At 38.3% G+C, this 22,474-nt stretch overlaps 1 protein-coding gene across 1 annotated transcript in view; it reads right to left on the reverse strand.

Annotated features, from left to right (window-relative positions):
• Positions 1 to 22,474, reverse strand: part of tln2b (talin 2b) — a 208,370-nt gene that overhangs the window by 80,222 nt on the left and 105,674 nt on the right. The window contains exons 9-20 of the mRNA XM_022672212.2: positions 22,141 to 22,204; positions 20,254 to 20,358; positions 15,559 to 15,714; positions 14,587 to 14,688; positions 14,415 to 14,491; positions 10,597 to 10,780; positions 10,361 to 10,474; positions 9,239 to 9,347; positions 6,737 to 6,945; positions 6,562 to 6,660; positions 3,550 to 3,717; positions 1,235 to 1,529 (exon numbers count right to left, since the gene is read on the reverse strand). Of these exons, the coding sequence (XP_022527933.2) occupies positions 1,235 to 1,529; positions 3,550 to 3,717; positions 6,562 to 6,660; positions 6,737 to 6,945; positions 9,239 to 9,347; positions 10,361 to 10,474; positions 10,597 to 10,780; positions 14,415 to 14,491; positions 14,587 to 14,688; positions 15,559 to 15,714; positions 20,254 to 20,358; positions 22,141 to 22,204 (1,682 nt within the window). The remainder of the gene's footprint in view (positions 1 to 1,234; positions 1,530 to 3,549; positions 3,718 to 6,561; positions 6,661 to 6,736; positions 6,946 to 9,238; positions 9,348 to 10,360; positions 10,475 to 10,596; positions 10,781 to 14,414; positions 14,492 to 14,586; positions 14,689 to 15,558; positions 15,715 to 20,253; positions 20,359 to 22,140; positions 22,205 to 22,474) is intronic.

The raw sequence follows: 22,474 nt of genomic DNA on the forward strand, positions 1-22,474 counted from the left end.
CAGTAAATACCATGATCTGAAAAAGCTAAAAAAAATAATCTAAAAAAGTATGAGACAAAAACAGACCAGACACCCTTATGGTTATTAATGAAGAAAGAAAAAAATCAATAAGCCTTCATGAATGTGAATTCTGTTCTAAATGCAGCACATCCAGCAATAAAGACAGTGTCTTGCTGCTTTTTATAGTGATAAATAATGCAGAGCAGGGAAAGCTTTAGTTACACATGCCGGCATGTGTGCAGCATTTTACTATGCTGAACACGAACACACACACTTTGTACCTTCTCAGGTGGCAGGTTCTACTGAGTTAAAGCAGCATTATGTGATTTTATTATGAAATTTATTATGAAATTATTATGAAATTTTATATTCTTACCCCCTATAGTCTCTGACTAAAGTCCAAAGTGGACAGGATTAGTTTCTTAGGGGGTTCTGGGGTAATTTTCTCTTTTATTGGTGGGTCCTCTGTGATTTTATTCCCTTCCGGAGCGACCATTTATGTGTTTTTCACAGACATCCTCTGAGAAAATTACAGGCTTACAGACACACATCTCTGTGTGTCTAATAAAATAGCTTTTTGTCCACTGCTACACACTGTAATTACACTTTGGGTGCGTGTTTCCACAGAGATCCATTCAAACACAACAGCGAGTGGAAATGAAGGAGCTACTGAACACGATGTCATGTGACTGAGAAAGCCAAAAAACTCACTGATCCTCCTGTTTTTTCAGTTGCAGTCCGGACGCAAGAGTTTTATCACTGAGAAGAAGTATGAAGTATTTTTCACAGACGTCCCCCTGTGAAACTAATCCCGTCCGGATAGAGCTTAAGTGTAATTTATGCTTTGAGTCAGACCTAAAGACATACTTTACACATGCATTTTCTGGACAAGCTTGCAAGAGATGCATGTGAACTGAAGCGGTAGCATAATATTACAAGATTTAACATAAATATGACTTGGGTAATGCAAGGTAATGCAGCTTTCACAAGCAATGTCCTGTCTGCTTCACCAGAGTTACACAGTGCAGCTGTGCAGCTTTAGCATGCTAAAGTAAACAGTAGTCTAAAGTAGCAACAGTGGTGGCGCTATTTTCTCTTGAACAAGTCTATATAAAACTGTTGCCATAGGGTGAAATGCTCCATAATCTTGCTTTAAAGGGATCATCGGCAAATTGTCTAAATGCTTCACTAAAAAAGACACCTTTGGTAGAGTAACAGGGATCTGCCATCCTACCTGCGTCTCCCATGGAGGTGAAGATGCTTTCAGTGACCGTCATGATGGTGTCAGTGGCCTGATCGTAGCGGCCAATGGGCTCTCCACAGCTGGCGTAGTGGCGGACGTGCTGGAGCAGATCACTGAGGGCTTGGCTGACCGCCCCCGCCGCCCCATTCACCTGTCTCAGCAGTTCCGCCTCCTCTGAGGCAGCATGGCAAGCCTTCACACAACCCTCTACTGAACGCTCCACCAGACGCCCAGCCTCCACCAGCTGCTCCTGACACACCGGTGAACTGATAGTGGGGCTCACCACCTACAGCAGGGGGCACAAGAGAAAGAGAAAAGGTATAAAAGTTAAGGTATACTGTACATTACACTGTTTACTTCCAATAAACATAGCAGTAACTGTATCTAAATATACATGCATGCTTACCTATTAACTATTAGCCTATTAAAGCTGATGCATACAGTATACGCCTCTTTAGTTTTGTACTGGAGGCTATTATAACCAACAAGTAATGGAATTTTATACCCAGCAATTAGCACTGTATAAACTGCCCTGCCTAAACCATCACACACTTCCCTCAAACCAGATTTTACTGCTGGAAAACCTCAAATAGATGCTTGTGGTTTCTGCCACTGGATGACATGCTGTCTACAGAAAAGGCTATAAGTTCATATTTTAATATAGCAGCTTATACAGTGTTTGGCACTGCGAGAAATAGCTGATTAACCAAGACATGAACACACTTTTTTAGGAAGGAAGAAAACTGAGCAAAGTAGATTTTTCTCAAGGCTATTACTTTATATTGGGTAACACTTTACTTGGATGGTCCATTTCATGGCCTCTTTGATGCTCAACTGACATTCAACTAACATTCAACTGTATCTCTATTAAATGCAAATGAACTAAAAGGTGAAAGTAAATGATTCTCTATTGAATACAACCCAATACATTCAACTCTAACCCAAACTCTAATCTTAATATTTTAATATAAGTTTAGGTTAAGGTTAAGGTTAGGGTAGGTGTAGGGTTTGATTTTATGCTTGATTAAGGGTTAAGGTTAGGGTTAGGGTTAGGTGTAGAGTTAGATTTTAGGGTTGATTAAGGGTTAAGGTTAGGGTTATGTGTAGGTTTAGGTTCTATTTTGAATCATTTACATTCAACATAGGGTAAAGTTAAATTTAGTGTTAGTTGAATGTCAGTTAAGCATCAACAAGGCCATAAAATGGACCATCCAAGTAAAGTGTTACCTTATATTGTAACATTTTGATCTCTGGGCTTATTTTGAATTATTCTATATCTACTTCGAGTGATTCAGAAACTAAAATAATAATTTAGCTTCAGTTACAAATTACTTAGTATCTTTTACAAATAATTCTGTATCTAAAAAATATGATTATATTCCTAAAAATATATACAGGAAAAAAAATATATATATATATCATATCTACTTTGATTGATCTACTATAAATAATTTAGAATTTTACTAGTATCTTCTATTATAGATAATATAAGTATAAATATAAAGTATAAAGTAATTCAGTATAAATGATTGTTTCTATGAAATGGCATCTTTAACAATTATCCTGTATGTACAATAATACCTACTATAAATTAACCAGTTTTTATGACAAATAATTTAATAAATACTTCCAACGATTTAGATATTAAATAATTCTGCATCTACTATAAAAGATTTGTTTGCTTAATCAAGTGTAAAAAAATCAAAATACACTAAATGTAATTCAGTATCTATTATAGATTATATATCAACTATACATTATTTAGTAACTGTTACAAATCATTCAGTGTCTGCTTAAATTTATATAATGTACTGTAAAGGATGCAGTAACTGTTACTATTATAAATGATTCAGTAGCCAATATTAATGATTCAGCAAACTAATAATATAATAATAATAATAATAATAATAATAATAATAATAATAATAATAATATACATTATTCAGTATCTACTACTAGACAGATGATTCTGTATATATTATAACTGGAACAATTTTGCAGGTCTTTAAAGGTTTAAAAAGTTAAGAATAGCACAATATTTCCCAGTCAAAAAATCGTACAAATTCAAATAATGACCAAACCTATATTTTATCCACATCATCACCACGTAGCACAAGACAGCAGAGGACTGAGGGTCTATTTTTACACTATTTGAAACTTCTCCACACAGCAGGGAAATGTTAATGTAACAGAAACACAGAGTTTTCTCTCAGCCTGTACTCTCACTTCACTCACTGGTCTATAATCAGTCCTGCATGCAGTGTGGTCATTAAGCGTGGAGAACAGGGGACTGTGCTATACTATACCTTGGTACAGGCCACCAGCTGGGAGGTGGAGAGGGCGCACTGAGTTGCAGCGGTGATCACGCGGTTCTGCAGCACTGTGTCCTCCGCCACCTGGGCCACGTTCTTCGCCTTCAGCACCAGCATGGCCGCCGCATTAGCTACTGCTTTAGCCAGGTTCATCATAATGTCCTGAAACATCAGTTAACACACTTTATGAATTAGCGCTCTGTTGAAGAATGATAAAAGGGTTATAAACCACTATAAGAAATCCCAGAAAGATATTATCTTCAAATTTTAACTGCAGTATTACTGTTCTGTGTTACCCAACATTTACTATTATAGCGACATGCCAAAAGTCATGGGACTACATTACGTCAATTATGAAATTTTACATTAGTAAGCAGCGTGGGAAATCCCATACGTATAAGTTGTATAAGTTGTGAGGTGTTATCTTGTGAATGAGGTTGAACACAGGCCAGCGTCTTCATGGCGATAGGACAGTCTATTTTTCAAGCCGTGTGGTCATTTAGCATTCCTCACTCCACAGTATCACATGTGTACTGGAAATACATAATAGAAGGTGTTACCACCCTTAGTGGACAGCATAATGTGTGTGTTTGGTAGACAAATGACTGGTGGCATCTTGTTAGAATTGTTTACTATCCCATGACTTTTAGCATATTAGTATATTTGCGAGTTAAGCAATTATGAGACTGCGAAATCGCAGTATGGGTCCAAATGTATTGTAAGCAGAGATAGCGTCATCTACCCACCCAGAGAGAGCAAGGCCAACTGTGCTCTCTCAGGGCTCCGGTAGTTGACGGCAAGCCACATGAACAGGATTTGAACCGGCGATCTCCTGATCATAGTGGCAGCACTTAGCCTTCTGGACCATTCGAAGCCCCTCCACTCTGTCATTTTAGCGGGGTAAGCAATACCACTATGATCAGTCCCATAACTTTTGGCATATCAGTATATTTGAGTTAAGCAATTAAGAAAGTGAGAAACCGCAGTATGGGTCCAAATGTATTTTTTTAAGCAGTTTTTTTATGCAGATCAAATTTTGTTATCAATATTTTGTTACCTTTGGAAGTAAAATGAAATTAAATAAATACATTTACAAAAAAACATACATTTTATGCAAATTATATTGTGTACTAGACAAATGTATAAAAGAGGACTTGTGGCACATGCACTTGGACTTGTGGACTTTCATTAACTCATTAAAGCTTAACTGACTTGTTAAAACTGGTTTAAAGGGTCAAGCACTGTGAGATAAGGAATGTCAGCTGATGACAATTTTAGAGCCTAATACATTCTGACTCCTTAAACCTTGTGGTTTTATTCAAACCATGTGCTCTTCTCAGCAGCTAATGCAGTGGTGACTTAGCGGTCAGCATTAAGCTGTTAAATATGCCAAAAAAGGGTTTTAATTATATTTATACATGTAACATCTGCATTGACAACCCCATAGTTCTGTACACCATAAGACTATTGCTTAGTATTCTGCTAGCATTGTTAGAAGAAATAGCAAGATTACAAAGTTGTAAATATTTCATATATTATATATTTATATACTATTATATATATGAAATCAGGAATGGATATTTGCTTATTGTCATTGCCAAAAATATCCCCTTGCTTGCACTACATTTGGTGATGTGAGGCTTAAATGGAGCCGTTTAAACCCATTCCATGAAGTTCTCTACGCTCTACTGTTCTTGAGCTAATCTGAAGGCTATGTAAAGTTTGGAGGTCTGTAGTGATTGAGTCTTTAGAAAGTTGGTGACCTGTGCACTATGCTCCTCAGCACCTGCTGACCCCGCTCTGTCATTTTTAAATATTTTTTTTTATTTTTTCAAAATTTTCTCCCCTAAAAATTACCCAACCCACTCATTAGGACTCCCCCTATCACTAGTGATGCTCCAACACCAGGAGGGTAAAGACTAGCACATGCCTCCTCCGATACATATGAAGTCAAGACTCTGCCTCTTTTTTTGGAACTGCTGCTGATGCAGCATTGCCGAGTAGAATTACAGTGCGCTCTGAGGAAGCGCAACGACTCGATTCTGATCCATCAGCTCACAGACGCCTCATGCGAAGGAAATCACCCTTTGGAGTGATGTGGGGAGAGAATCTCATCTACCCACCCAGAGAGAGCAAGGCCACTTGTGCTCTCTAAGGCCTTCGGCAGCTGATAGCAAGCTACATAAACAGGATTCGAACCGGCGATCTCCAGATCATAGTGGCAGCATATAGGCTGCTGGACCACTCGAAGCCCCTCCACTCTGTAATTTTAGCGGGGTAAGCACTACCACTATGATCAGGAGATCGCCGGTTCGAAATCCTGTTCATGTGGCTTGCTTTTGTTACCAGTCACTTCTATTTTGTTATAATATCACTGACAATTGACTGTGGAAGATTTAATATTGAGAAATTTACTGAGCTCCTGAGAGCGACCCGTTCTTTCACTGAAATGTTTGTAGAAGCAGACTGCATGCCTAGGTGATTGGTTTAATCCACCTGTGGCCATGGAAGTGATTGAAACAAGAATATAACTATTTTGATGGGTGAGCGTATACTTTTGGCAATAAGCTGTAGTGTATATAAACAATTGGAATGAAGCTGACCAGACAAAACTAACAATATCTAAGGGGTTATACTGTCTGTGGTGAAATAAAAATTAAATAAATGTAAGAACTCTCCACTTGCACTTGATTTAGGGATTTTTTTAATATATTTCCTGAATATATTTTGTGTGTGTTAATGTAATGACTTTTACCACTATGATTTTTTTGCTATGCATTATTATTAAAACAGCTACTGAATAACAAATCTAAACACTATTCACTATAAAAACAGGCACAGGTCTCAGAAGGATAAGTGTGTGTGTGTGTCAGCACGGCTGGTGTCTCTGAGAGGTGCAGATTCTGAGGTGGACACATTGTGCATGATGAGCAGTTATAGAAAGACAGGCAGAATTGCTGGATGGAGTGAGACAGTGAGAGTGACAGGTAGAGGTGAAGGACTGACCTGGAATCTCTCGTCAGTCTCTCCCTCTCCCATCTGCCGCAGAAGGTCTCCGCTGGCCTGACCGATGCTGCCCGCTGCTGTCAGCACAGTCTGCCTGGGCTGGAAAAGCACATTAGCGTTAGTAAACAGTTCCACTCAGTAACTGAACGCTAGCGGACCGAGCGTGCAGGAATACCTCTCCGGACGCCGGCTCCACGGCTCTCAGCAGGTCAGACACCGCCCCGGTCAGAGTCCTGGCTGCACACATCAGGTTCTGACCACTGCCCACCTCGTCCTCCATCAGAGCCGCCAGCAGCTTCACACCCTTAGACATCTCCGTCAGGTTAGAGGAGATGGTGGTGATGGCACAGCCTACAGCCGTGTAGTCCGTATCTGTAGGGTCACCTGAAACAGAGAAACAGAGACAGAGAGACTTTTACTTTTAATCCAAAATAATTTAAAGACCTGTCTATACAAAAAAATAAGATAACCAGAGACAGAGAAAGAGAGAGATAAACAGAGAAAGTATCAAAAAGATAAAAGAAAAAAAAGTCAATGAAAAGATAAACGATTGAAGAGATGCAGAGAGATAAATATAAAGATAAAGAGGGTACTGAAAGAGAAAGAGAAATGGAAAGACAGAGGGAGATGAAAGTCGAGAGAGAAAGAGAGTGGGAGAAGGAAAATACAGACAAAGAAACAAAAAGATAAAAGAAAAAAAAGTCAGTGAAAAGGTAAAAGATTGAGAGATGCAGAGAGATAAAGATAAAGAGGGCACTAAAAGAGAGAGACGGAGATAAAGAGAGAGAGAGAGATTGAGAGAGAGAAAGAGAGAAGGAGTAACAAAGAAAGGGACAAAAAGACAAAAGAAAAGAAAATGAATAAAAAGATAAGCGACTGACAGAGTGTGAGAGATGCAGAGAGATAGCGATAAAGAGGGTACTGAGATAGAAAGAGAGATGGAGAGACAGAAGGAGATGAAGATTGAGAGAGAGAAAGAGGGTGGGAGTAAGAGAAATGAACAAAAAAATAAAATAAAAAAATAAATGAAAAGGTAAGAGATTGACCGAGTGTGAGAGACAGAAAGATAAAAAGGGTACTGAAAGAGAAAGAGAGATGTAGATGCAGAGAGAGAGAAAGAGAAAGAGAGATGGAGAAACAGAGAAACGGACAAAAAGACAAAAGAAAAGAAAATGAATGAAAAGATAAGAGACTGACAGAGTGTGAGAGATGCAGAGAGATAGAGATAAAGAGAGTACTGGGGAGAAAGAGAGATGGAGGGACAGAAGGAGAAATAGATTGAGAAAGAGTGGGAGAAGGAGAAACAAAAAAAAGAAAAGAAAAGAAAGTAAAGGAAAAGGTGAGAGATTGACAACAGAGAAAATAATGGTACTGAGAGATGTAGCGACAGAAGGAAAGATTGTTAGAGAGAAAAAAAAGAAAAAAGAGGGAGTGAGAGACAAAAGGAAAGAGAGAAAGTAACAGAAATAGAGTCTGTGAGAGAAAGATTGAGGGAGAATTGAATGTGTAAGAGACACAGATAAAGATAAGGAGAGTAAAAGAGAGATGTAGAGACAGAAGGAGAAAGAGATTGAGAGAGAGAGAAAGAGAAAAAAGAGTAACAGAAAAAGATAGAGGGAGTGAGAAAAAAAAGGAAAGAAAGTAACTGAGAAAAACTCTGTGAGAGAAAAAGACAAAGAGAATGAGATAAAAAGAGAAAGAGATAGTGAACAAATGAAAAAAGAGAAAAAGCAAGAATAGAAAGAAAAATTGAGAGAGAACAAAAGAAAGAATGAGAAATAGAACAAGTAAGTAAGTGAGAAAAAGTAAAAGTGAGAGAAAGAATAAGAGAGAAAAAGAGAGAGTTGTTATTATTACTCTGATAATATTACAGTTCTGATGAATCAATTTAGGTAATTATAAACTGGTATAATCTAACTGGAATAAATGAAACAATATAAAATACTAATAGACATATTTGAGTTGTTTTATTAATTATTATCAGTAACTCTTTAATTAATGAATGAATGAATTAATGTGCCATAGAACATGACAGATGTAATCTGCTAGTTAACAGGAAAATTGCTGGTCTATGAAACAGATGGCACTCTGAGATTAAATCCAGCAGAATCTGGCTGGGCCGGTATGGCACTGCTCCAGAAGCCATGGAGGAATACACAGAGCCTGCCAACCAGTTCAGCTTCAGGACACCACACACCATTCCATTCATCCACCAATAGAAATATTTATTAGCTCAAATGGAGAGCGGCTCATTATTTATCAGAAAGTCAGAGCTGCTTCCTGACTGAGTCCTTGATGTGGACTGGATGAAGGAGCGTTGATATTCGAGCTGTGAGTTTTATGTTTTCAGTGTCAGCACTTTTTCTGCACCCTAATAAAATGTTTTTCGATTCAGTTGAGATCTCTAAGACACTCGATACATCTGCAGCTACCTGCTTTTAACAACACTCCTTTAGTGCAGAGCTGGCCAATCCAGTTCAGATACACCCCTGGCTCAAAATCCTGGTGTGTATTGGTACTTTCTAGACCTGGATTAGAGCTGGGCAGGCAGTCTCAACAAAATCTTTAGGTGAACTGGTACCTTCCGCACCCAATTTGTCCACCACTGCTCTAAATATAAACAAACCAGGTGCAGATAAAAAGCATGTACAGACGGAACTCTCTCACACATATCTACCTGCGGTAAGATTGACTACGGATGCAGTTCCTGCAGTGATGGCGTCGACTTGTGAGTGGATTTCATGTTTGGATTCATCCACTTTGTTCTGGACCCAAACCCGGGATGCCTGTTGGAAACAAGAGAGTAAGAGCATCAGCACACAATTTTTTCAGCTTTATGTACACCAGTTTCTGTTTTTCTTGGCTTTTCTCCACACTACAGAACACTGGTCTTATCTTCGATCAAATAAACAAGTCACGATTTCCACATCCACAGTCATAACATGTCAAAGGGAGGTGAGTCTGCTCTGCGTCTTGAGTGACGGTGCCTGGAGACCCGACTGAGCAAGTGAACCCTGACTCTAAAACTCAAAAGCTTTGGCTCACAGTCAGAACACCATGCCATATAAGTAAATAATAAAAACAAGAGCTTGATAAAAACATCACATACTGTAAACATCAAGAACAGTTCACACTGGAAGAAAAGCATTTCCTGAAAACAGCCATTAGAAAATAGTTACCAATCCAATGACCTCGCTAGGATTTTGCTACTAGGGTTAATCATTTTTTCATTGGTGGTTGCCATGGTGTTACTAGGTGATTGGTATGGTATACCATGTGACTGCTAATGTGTTTTAAGATATAAGAGGTGGTTGATATTGTGTTGCTTAGTGGTTACAATGGTATCCCAATTGGTTAGTAATGTGTTGAAAAGTGGTCACAATGCTGATCACACCACAAGTGGTTGATATGGTGTTGTTGGGTAGTTGCTATTGTGTTATCTCTAGATGGTTGTAATAGTGTTGAAAAGTGGTCCCATGGAATCCCAGGTGGTTGATGAGGGGTTGTTTAAGATATCACAGATGGCTGATATAGTGTTAGTAAGTGTTGCCTTGCATTCTATGGTATTTCAGATGGTTGCTAACTTGCTGAAAAGTGGTTTAAAGGGTGCTATTAGAGCATAAAACAGGTGGTTTCTATGGTGCTTTTAGGTCGTTGCTATGATGTTGATTTTTGGTGCGTCCTAGAATGTTCCAGCACTGATTTTGACTAGGAAAGAGTCTTAAACATGTTTGACAGTAAGTGGAGGTGAGTGGTCTGTGTTGTAGGGTGGTGGGTGTGTGGGTGTGTGTATGCTCACCCTGTCTTGTCCAAGTGGAGGCAGGTTATCCACCTCCCCGAGGTCAGCCTGAGCCTGCTGCACTGCCTGCATACTGCTGTTAATGGTCCCCATCAGTGCCTGCTGGGCCAAACTCTGAAACACACACACACACATACACACCAGGTGATAAGGTCATGTACCCACATTGCTTTCTGGCAGTCTGACACTCAAGAGTGAGTAAAATGCAGCAGCACACTGCACTGTTCAGAGCTCACCAGTGGAGGCATGTGTCCTCTGTGCATCTGCCCTGTAGTGATCTGCTGCTGGGGGGCCGGCATGCTGCCCATGTTAAAATTGTCTGGTCCACCAATGGAGCCTGAGCGCATGATGCCAGGAAGCGCCACTGACCCATGCTCTACTCTCCCCACACGGTTAAACTGCTGCTGCAGGATAGTAGACCTACACACACACACACAAACACACATTCATTTTAAAGGGACCAATTTCTACTGTTTCACATACAGGGGTTGGACAATGAAACTGAAACACCTGGCTTTAGACCACAATAATTTATTCAGTTCTTGTGGAAACAGAAGAGTTAAGGTGCACACTAAATTCTGCCATGATTTGGGCAGCCATGGTTTTATGTTTTTTGGATACAATCCGGGTTAGCACCCAAACATCCCTTTCAGACAGCTTCCTCTTGCGTCCACAGTTAATCCTGTTGGATGTGGTTGGTCCTTCTTGGTGGTATGCTGACATTACCCTGGATACCGTGGCTCTTGATACATCACAAAATACTTGCTGTCTTGGTCACAGATGCACCACCACAGTGAATATGAGTTTATTACCTTATGTTTTTAGTGGTGAGTAAGCTAAATGGAACAATATAAGACCACTTAAAAATGACTAGTTTCTTTGATTTTACCAAATTAAAAACCTCTGGAATATAATCAAGTGAAAGATGGATGATCACAAGCCGTAAAACCAAGCTAAACTGCTTGAATTTTCAGGAGTGACATAAAGTTATCCAAAAGCAGTGTGTAAGACTGGTGGAGGAGAACATGCCAAGATTAAAAACCAGGGTTTTCCACCAAATATTGATTTTTGAACTCTTAAAGGTTTATGAATATGAACTTGTTTTCTTTGCATTATTTGAGGTCTGAAAGCTCTGCATCTTTTTTTTAATTCAGCAATTTCTCATTTTCTGCAAATAAATGCTCTAAATGACAATATTGTTATTTGGAATTTGGGAGAAATGTTGTCTGTAGTTTATAGAATAAAACATCAACGGTCATTTTACTCAAACATATACCTACTCGAAAACACATACACTTGTATTTTTGGACTAGAGACTGAGAGATACTGAAGGCTCACTAAAACTGATAGAAGCATGTTATATGCACTAAATCATAAGGTTATGTAGCATTAAGCAGTTCCGACAATCAATAACACACTTCGCACTTCACACTTTACCAAAGTAACATAGTGCAGTTAGCAGTGCTGCAGCCCAAAGTGGTAGTGATACAGATGCTGTTCTCCCTATTACAGGTTTACAGAGCATCAAAATGAAACTGAAGCTGGTATTTTAAGGTATAAATGCTACATACTGTTGCTTTAAAATGCGCCACCCATATTCTTACACACACTTTGTTTCACACAAAACACACACAGTGTGTCTGACAAACGGTGCAGTAAATGCTGCAGCCACTGAGGTGGTAGTAATTATAAGCAGGCATTAACAGGGATAGAGCAGTGTCTCCTCTCTTCTGCAGGCTCTCCAGACGCTCTAGGCTCTATTGCTTAATTACAGCTCGTTGAGAGAGGCCTCAATTTTGGGATTGTACCGTGGACGTGCACGAGCGCACTGGCGTGCTGACAGATGCAGGCACTGTTGGCCAGTGTCTCGTGCAGGAGGCTGCGAGGCAGAGATGCGATACGCGGTCCCATAACAACTGCTACCCAGCACTGCTGGAGAGGAGAGAAGCCCAACTGTATATCAGATTCTGTCAGAGCCCGAGCCCGGAACAGATAAAAAGCACGCTGCAGGGAGAGAGAGAGAGGGAGAGAGGGAAAAACAGACACACACACGCATATATGCACATACACGGCCTCTCCCCCTCTCTCTCTCTCTCTCTCTCTCTCTTTCCCTTTTTTTCTCCTTCCAGGAACTGGATATCTTAATTAAAGTCTTCCTGATGATTTTGCATCTTGAATGAAATAATTACAGAGCCATGTCTCTGTGAGCTGCACTTTTCTCAAGGACAGAATAAAAGAAACGCAGCCCCTCTCCCTAACGACCACACTCACATGACAAGTACACTTAGACACTGTATGACATTATGATATTTCTCAGCGTTTCTTAATCAGCACTGGGGTACTCTCCAGTCTAATTCCCCATTAATACACCGCCACTCAAGCTGTTTTGATGTACCTAGAGTAGGGGTGGGAGATATAGCCCTATAAAAAAAAAAAAAAAAATCACGATAATTTATGGTATTTTTGCGATAACGATACTTTTGGCTATATGACAAAACAAAACACTAAATTAAAAACTACTGCAACAAAATAAAAATTACATTTTATTACTGCATACAATATGAAGATATGTCACACCCCTAACTGAGATATTTAAAAATACAAGAATTTATCAGATTTGTAACAGAAGTCAATGATCCAGAATGTCATGAAACTAATAATACTAATAATGCACTCCAAATATCTCCATATATCCAGGATTAAAGTAAAATAAATTATACTGGACAGATATAATATGTCTCTAGTAGATATATAATGGGAAATGAGAACAGTGTAAAATTTTCTTTTGCTAAAAACAGCAAAAAAGTAGTAGCCTGATGTAATAATTAGGGGTGGACGATATGACACAGTATTTCAGGGTATAATATCCTTCACGATATTCAAAAATGTTGTCGATATTATTGCGTACGATACGATATATGGCACACCTCTAACCAAGTGTAAGCAGTTGTGTGTGTAGGCTAAACTGGTATTGGAATTCGAATACCAATTTAGGAACACCCTGTTTATCTTAATACTGTTGCAAGCCACAGAGAGTTTTATACATTATTATTTGTATTATAATTCTAATCAGAAACTTTTACGTTTACATTAGGTTTCACTATTTAAGTTTTTATTTGAGGAAATTTGTGTTACAAATTTTATTATTATAAGATTATTACAAATCTTACATCGTTGGAAAGCTTGTCAATTTCCATTTTTTATTGGTGTCACATTTGTAAGGAATATGTATTTGTGGGAGGAGCAGCAGAGCTAAGTATGTGGGTTGCACTCATGAAACATTTGCCAAATTTTCTCTGCCATCGCCAAACATGCTATTTTGCTGTTGCCTGGGCACTGCTGCAGTGGTCAGTAGGTGTCTGCTCCAAGAATGGGCATTATGCCACATTTGACTGGTCTAAATAACTTTAAGCTGGTGTTTTGTGGCATTATTTCTAATAAGCCCTAGTACCATCTCCAAAATGAAGGGCAAGTTCCATAAAACAGGGAAAATATTGTTGCATATTTAAGCATTTTTAATATGGTTTTAATAATAACATTTTTCTTTTTCAATGATTATATTTTTGATTACTTCTTCAAAAGATTTTATCTGTTAATTTAAAGGTTTATGTGAGTGTTCAATTGAGAAAAACATCCTCTATATATTTACAATTTCCTTTAATCTTCATCACTTAAAAATAACCTTTACGCCATTATTCTGCAATAAAAAAATAAAAACATTATATAATACATGGTGCAACTTTATGTTAAAATTAGAGCACCTCTCCAGTTTTTTTTTTTTTACATATAACTAATGCACCAGCTCTAGTTTCAAAGAGTCAATAAATATACACTGAGGATTTTGCCAGTATATTTCTAGTACCTCAATATACAAATAGCATTATTAGTCATACTGAATTGTATTTAGCATTTAACTGCTACAGTATTTGCTATATTGTTCTCATGAATGGTTCTAATAAAGAAAGCAAATGACCTGCACTGCAGTTCATTAATTCTTCATTATCCATCAAAATCCCTCAGTCTAAAAGCAATGAGTCAACGTTGCATGTCTTACTTCTTTGGAGACACCGATTCCTCCAGCATGGTGGACTCCTCGTCTCCGTCCAAGCCAAAGCGGTCCTTGCTCTGTTTCTGCACAGATCCAACATTCATCAAGCAGTACAGTAAGTAGCTGTGGGTAATGGAGCAGTTCGAGCAGATGCTGGAGGAGACTGGAGAGTATTTACCTTTTTGAGGATGATGTCGATGTAGCCGGCAATGAGCTGCGAGATCTGCTCTCCTTCTGTGGTCTGAACAGAGTAATAGCTCTCCTGGTACTCGCCAAAATCCTGCAGGGAAAACACACACACACACACATGCAGAAACACACACAAACACAAACACACAGTCTGTTAGCAGAAAATCCGTGGATTCTAACAGAAAGATCGTGTAGTAAAACCTATTCAATTATAGCTCTACATACATTAATAATAATAGGACTTCACTATTTATAGAACGCTATGAATAATTTCTAGGCCATATGTGAGCATTTATAAAACAGAGGGGAATCATAATGGCTATATTTATATATATATATATATATATATATATATATATATATATTTGACGATTTAAGATATCCTCAAAATAGAAGAAAGAAAAAGAAAACTTATCTTCGTTAAAAGATAATTACAAAGAAACTGTAAGAAATGCAAGTTATAGCAATCCTATTGATGTATTATTTAACTGCCAGATTCAAATTATGTACAAGTATTAAAAATAAAATAAATAAATAAATAAAGACACTTTTTGTGTTTGTAATTAAAGCACCCAAAAATATTTATTCCATAAACTGCATATTTGGTACACCATTAATTATAATAGAGTTTTCCTATTAGAATCTTGGAATACTAATGTATGCACACTTACAAGAACATCCATTTTCAAATCAATCTTTATATATATTTTTTCTGATGTGATCACTGTCTGAGTCATTCCCAAAAGTGGAAACCTTTCACCTGGAGTACATTTATAAACTATTTTTTTTTTCTGTCAATGTTAAGTTTAGAAAAGATGAATCAATTCACAATGAAAATGGCAGCTTCCATCACCAGGACAATATATAAACTGTAAACATTCAGAAAAAAATTCTGAAAAGATTTAGTAGACAAAGCATCAGGTCTATGGTGAACTGAAAGTCTGAAAAGACAGGAGTGTACCAGAGTGAAACTCTTGGGGGAGGCGGCCCATCTTTTCACCGTAGTCAGGGGCCACTCCTGCACTACGTCTTTGGTCCTTTCGTCCACCCGCATCACCGACTCTTTCGTTATGCCCAGCAAGCGGGGGACCAGCTTATTCTTGCTCTTCATCTTTTCCTGTTAAAAAACAACACACGTAATCGAAGCATTTAGTTTAGCTTTAAGAAAATGTGTTTTCATGCACTGTCGTTTTCCGATAATTCATGTTGCTTTACCATAAGTATGCTGCCCAGTGATTAACCTCATTTACACAATAACACCTCACAACTTATACAGGTGTGGCTTTTCCCAAGCCATCCCCTAATGTAGCACTGAATGATCAATTTACATACTGATATCCCATGACTTTTGGCCTGTCAGTATATAATGCACAAATTCTAGCATTCTAGCAAAAAGCCTAGCATTAGACGTGGTTCCAAAAGGCTCATGTTTATCTGTCCAGAGCCCTAGTCCAATACAGACCCGTTGCAATAAGGCAAGCAAACCAATCAATTGCCTGGGGCCCCCGAGCTGGCCTGGGGCCCCCAGACAACAAATGGTTATGAATTAAATGCAATGCAATGTTTTAAACAGTGAGTTATTATTCCCAAGTTAAAAGTGACATAAATATTGTCACAAATAATCAGATAAGCAACAGTTAGTCTCTGGTAAAAGCAGGTTTATCCATAATAAGCTACTGCAATCAGGCAAATTCTCACATTAAAATTCCAGCGTCTTCCTATTGCTTAGGGCAGCATTTCAGCCGACTGAGGTTTAAATACAACCAGACTACAGAAAAGCTTCTTCCCACACGTCATCACACTCATGAACAGTTAAACACTACACCACATTTCTGGATACAGTCTGATACATACTCATGGCTGTTATATCCATAACATAATCCAAATGTTCTTCTGTTCTGCAGTTTTATTTATCTTGAGACAGTGTCTCAAAACACTTATTGTTTCATCAGTGATCTTTCTGTTCCTCTATTTATATGTCTATTTTATTTACTCTGCTCTATGTCCTTTGCTGCTGCACTTTATTGTATATATACAATTCTGCATATGTAGTTTAAAGGCGTGCGTGTGTGTATGTGTGTGAGTGTGTGTGTCTAGGATTGGGTACCCGTCATTGTGTAATGTCATTTATCGTGCACTGTGAGCTACTGTGACCAAACCCAAATTCTTTGTATGTGTGAACATACTTGAAAAGTGCTAGTGGACACATACCGTTACACTTTTGATTTACAGCCTATATACACTATGTACTCCTCTCATTTAGTAACACACATTCTAACTGCAATACCAGAGCTACAGTAGAGGACTTGAAGTTCTTGTCCTCATCCTTATTTGAAGCACTCTCCTGCACTCCCTCAGTGACCTGTGGGGATGAGGGGCTGTTATACGGCTCTCTCGAGTCTTGCCTGCTTGGAAAGGTCTGCTCAGGGCCTTGTGTTGCTCTGTTACTGAGGGCGCACCAGGCTGCGGAGGCTAACAGGCAGCGCTCTATGCCACAGGGCCTGGACCTGCCGCCCTCTGCCATGCCTGGGGACTCGCCATGCTGCCTCATAGCAGAGCAGTGAGACACACACACACACAAAAACAACTCAGCATGCAAGCTCATATGGCACACAGCCAAAAAGCAAAGACGACCGCACAAAGGATCTGAAATGTGCAGTGGATCGTCAAAAATACCTTTCGTACAGTGTGTCCTCACGCTATTGTTTAATTCTGCGGTCAAAAATAACAAGCACTGATAAGAACCTTCTATACAGAATAGCTTAGCAAGAAGGAACAGATGACAGATACTGTTCAAAACCCTCATGAAGAAAGCACCTCTCTTTCAAGGACAGATCTTATTTTTAGAGGATAAATATAGACTTTTGAAGTATGCACATTATTGGCCTACTGCTGTGTATGTTTTGTATTGGTCAAGGGCAGGTTTAAGAAAGACAATTTAATATTTGAAGTAATAATAGTTTCCCTAATTTCTGCCCAATTTACAAGGCCCATTGCCCAACCCACTCATTAGGACTCCCACTATCAATAGTGATGCCCCAACACCAGGAGGGTGAAGACCATGCCTCCTTCGATACATGTGAAGTCACCCACCACCTCTATTTGAACTGCTGCTGTTGATGCACCATTGCAGAGTAGCATCACAGCGCTCTCGGAGGAAAGTGCAGCGTCTCGGTTCCGATACACCAGCTCACAGAAGCCTTGTGCTGATCGGCATCGCCCTTTTGAGTGATGTTGGGAGAGAGCGCCATCTACCCACCCCTTCAGAGGGTTATCGCCTTTTTACAATTTTTACTAATAAAGGCCAGGGGATGCATGTCTCAAAGCGTACATAAATAAGTAGATAGATAGACAGACAGACAGATACAATAAATAAACACAGATGTTATGGCACATGAACTGGTATCATGTCTCATGACCTTTGCCCTGTCCCAAAGTGGATAAAAAAAACCCTGCACTGATCTGAAGGAAAGGTGTGTGGAGACTCCTGTATTGAATGTGGATGAGAGTCACTTTTCTTTTTAAACAGACCTGTCAAGCCAGAAGCTGCAAGTCATAATCAGTACCAACCACTGCGCTGTCCACTGTGGGTGGTAACCCCTTCTACGATGTATTCCTGGCACACACGTCAGACACGGTGTGTTTATTGCCAAAAAAAACTTGGGCAATGGAACGTCTCATCCATGTGGCACCGAACTATCAGGCCTAACTTTATCTCTGATTCTTGACGTTGCCTTGCCATGAGCACGCTGGCCAGTGTTCAACCTCACTCGCAACATATAACACCTCACAACTTATACAGATGTGGGCATTTCCAGGCTGTGAACTAAGGTAACACTTGGTCATCATAGTCAGTTTACATACTGCTATCCCATGACTTGTAAGTGTGAGTGCATAATATTTGGTCAAAAACAAAATAAATTGTCCAGCGGGCTAAGCACTATCACTATGATTGGAAGATCCCCGGTTCGAATCCTGTTCATGTAGCTTGCCATCGGCTACCGGAGCCCTTAGAGTGGGTAGATGGCACATCTTGTGAAAGAAAAGTGTATTAAGTATATATATTTTTAAAGCAAACTTAACATTAAAAGGACATACTTTTATTAAAATTAAAATATGTACTTAAATTTATACTAAATGTACTATTTTGGAACAACTTATGGTAACTTGAGTATATTTCAATTGTAATTAAGTTATATTTAAACACAACATGAAAGGATTAAATTGGGTTTTTTTTAGTTCTTTTTTATACAATTTCTGTGAACCTAAGTAGGTTTAAGTATGTGTTTTTTTTTTTGAAGAAGTATATTGCAAATGCACTACGGTGCATATTGAGGCAAATATAGTGTACACCTTAATGCTACTGAAAAAATATATATACACTAAACTTTAAGCAGTATTTAATGTCACTATATATTTTCTATCAACACAATGTGTGGCAATGCTGGATCACCAGCCGTTCAAAAAAAGGCAGTGGGTGACTTCACATGTATCGGAGGAGGCATGTGTTAGTCTTCACCCTCCTGGTGTTGGGGGAAGTCCTAATGAGTGGGTTGGGTAATTGGCCATGTGAATTGGGGGGAAAAAATGGGATTCAAAATAAAATAAAATAAATATAATAAAAAATAAAATAATAATTAAATCAGTTTCGAAAGACGTTGATAAAAGCTCTATTTCAGCTAAACTGGATAAATGTATAAGTAAACTTAACTTTACAACCTGTTTATAATGAGTCTCTAGGACTGTAATCCAGGATTTCTGTCAAGTGCCTTTTCATAGTAATTAAATTAATTCCCTGGACTTAGCAGCAGAACACTAATGACCTGAAATTGATCCTTCACTGAGACCCTGATAAACCCGATTAGCAGTTCTGACAACAGCACAGGATTTAATATCAACCAGTATCAAACAATACTGTACTAAAGATTAGGAATATGATGAATACACAATTGCAATTATTACTTTGTTGCAGTTGTAAATCATGGAGACACAATGGCTGGAAGTGTCACTGTAACAAATACTTTGATCAAAATTAGATAAAAAAAGAAATAGTAACAGTGGACTTTATTTGTGAACTGCAGTTGTGTTTTATTTTTATCTTCACACACACACTCTTTACTAATACTACCGTATACTTATGGGGACCTTACTATACTTGTGAGGACCTTCCATTGACATAGTGATTACTGTAGCAAGACAAGAACGAACACACACACACACACACACAAAAAAGACATTCCACTCATAATTTGTAGGCCTAGCAGAGAGCCAGTACAGTAAAGAGTGATCTGTACCACACAGAGAGCTTCCCAACCCTGCAAAGGTATTTTGAGCATATCTGCTCGCCTCTCTGAGCTGTTGACACTTCTTTATGCCCAGAGCTCTGAGAGAATGAATTATTGAACACTCTCTCCATCCAAAACCCAGAGTGTACTGTACCTTCCCATCTGCTGTCACTCTGCCCACACACATACAGTTCATAAAAACACTGTTACATTTTATTTGTGGTCGTCACTATCAATTCTAGCAGCATCTAGTAACCACAACCCAGAAATCAAACAAAAAAAACAAATTGGTTCAAAATTTAAAACAAAAACAGAGGCATTTAAAAAAAAAAAAAAGTACCGGTATATTTATCTCACGTTCATTGCCTTACCTTCACCAGAAAGAAAGACACGCCGTACGTCCGCAGCGACCTGGCCAGCTTCACATATTTCACCTTGGCTTCGATTTCGGTCATTTCCCCACAGCTCTTATGATCCTGTGGGTTAAGAAGAGCAAACTGAGGTCTGTGTACTTCAAGATCCACATCAGAAGCTCACAGCATGCATACGATCATCACGTGCACGCTTCAGCAACCCGAGCAGCCAGTGAGTTCACTAGGCTGAAAATCTTTTAATCAGGTTTTAATTTGCCTAATCTTAAAATATTTATCAGCATTGGGTTGGATATAAAGCTCTGAACCACTCTTCTAACTCAGTCAGTCAGTGAGTGAATACTTCACTAACTGCAACAGTGCATGTGTATAGAGTACTGGAGGTATTAAAAGATTTCATGCACGGCTATACCAAGTACTTTAAAGCTACTTATTTGGTATTGTGTGTTTAGGAGGATAGAGAATCACAAAAAGCCCCATAAAACAATATTAAATAAAGTGAGCGTCAGTGTGGTTCTACAGAGACAATTTTTGTTACATATTAAATCCTATAATGTGATAAAGTGCAATAAATTATGATTTATTACATTTGTCAAAAAAAAAAAAACAGCATCTAACTTGACATTTATTTTAACTGAAGTACACAAAGAAATATGTATATACAAAAACGTAAATTTTTATATATATATTTTTTTTAATGTTTTGCATGATACCGACATAGAACGTTTATATACACATATAGAAGTGTATATATAGTAAAATATAGTATATACAGTAAGACCTCAGTAAGTGTTTTTCAACTACTGTAATTTTCGATTTATATCTTTCTCTTTCATAAAAACAAGGATTAATAAAATCTAACTAATGTAATTTTATGTAACTTTACATTAATCGTTTTCCTGCACATAGCGGCACTTTTTCATGGAAGTTTATTCAAACTTGTGTGGCTATGATAAAACAAAAACTTAAAAAGAAAGAAAAGTTTCCACCTCTGGCCCATCAATCACATCAATGCTACCCATCGGGTACATGTCTTTTATCTTTAGACAATAAAAATGTTGAAAACTGCTAAACAGTGACTATATTAGGGACTAATTATATTTTCATCTCATTTTTTGGTCCCTTACAGATTTATTTTGTCTTTGATTTTTTTTGTCAGTTTGTTACATTTTTCAGATAAACAAACAAACTTGGTACCTGAGTACCAAAAACAATCTGGCCCTGTGAAAAAAAAAAACAACTAAAAATAACTGTAATTAATCACACTTTTTAAAAAGCTTTTATCAGTCTGGAAAAGGTTACAAAGTCATTTCTAAAGCTTTGGGACTCCAGATGACCAGAGTGAGAGTTCTTATTCACAAATGGAGAAAACATGAAACCTTTCAAAAAGTTCCACTTTTGTCACATCTGGCGTAAAACTAACACATCATTTTAGGAAAAGAACATCATACTGAACGTAAAACATGGTGGTCGTAGTGTAATGGCCTGGGGCTGCTTTGCTTCTTCAGGGCCTGGACAACTTGCTGTAATAGATGGAACCAGGAATTTTGCTGTTTACCAGACAATCCTGAAGGGGAATGTCTGACTATCTGTTGGTAACTTCAAGTAATTGGTTTAGATTTTTTTCCTTTAATAAATACATTTATTATTTTAAAAAAATGTGTTTTATATTGATTATATTGTTTGCTAATTGAAAAAATAAGAATGACAAAAAAAGCTAAAACAAAAGAAATCTGCAGGGGGCAAATGCTTTTTCATGCCACTGTATATAAAATATAGAAACATTTTATGATAAAAGTATGAACACAGGGTTTTGCTGACAACTGTTTGTTACTGTAACATTAAAAGCCTTGAAAAAAGTGTTCATAGAACACAAGCAGCACAAACCTGAAAGATCCTCTTCTCGGCCCCTCTCTGCTTGATGTACTCTTTGGGCAGGAACTCCTTCAGGCTACAAATAAGTCAAAATGTCACATATTTACGCCCAGGAAGCACAGGCATGTCTTTCCATCCACTTAACATATCAGAAGACATGAGGTCATCCCAGCCAGCTTTACATCAGCATATATGACAGGAATGTTCAACATGTTCCTATAATAAACTCTAAGTGCTCCAGACAGCTAGAGATCTTACTACAAAGTCTGCTCACATACAGTATGTGCATGTGTGTGTGATGGTGTGTGTGTGTGTGTGTTATGGTGTGTGCTGGGGTCTCAGACAG

Source organism: Astyanax mexicanus, chromosome 2 (assembly GCF_023375975.1).
Source record: "Astyanax mexicanus isolate ESR-SI-001 chromosome 2, AstMex3_surface, whole genome shotgun sequence".
In the NCBI taxonomy this organism is placed as follows: Eukaryota; Metazoa; Chordata; class Actinopteri; order Characiformes; family Acestrorhamphidae; genus Astyanax; species Astyanax mexicanus.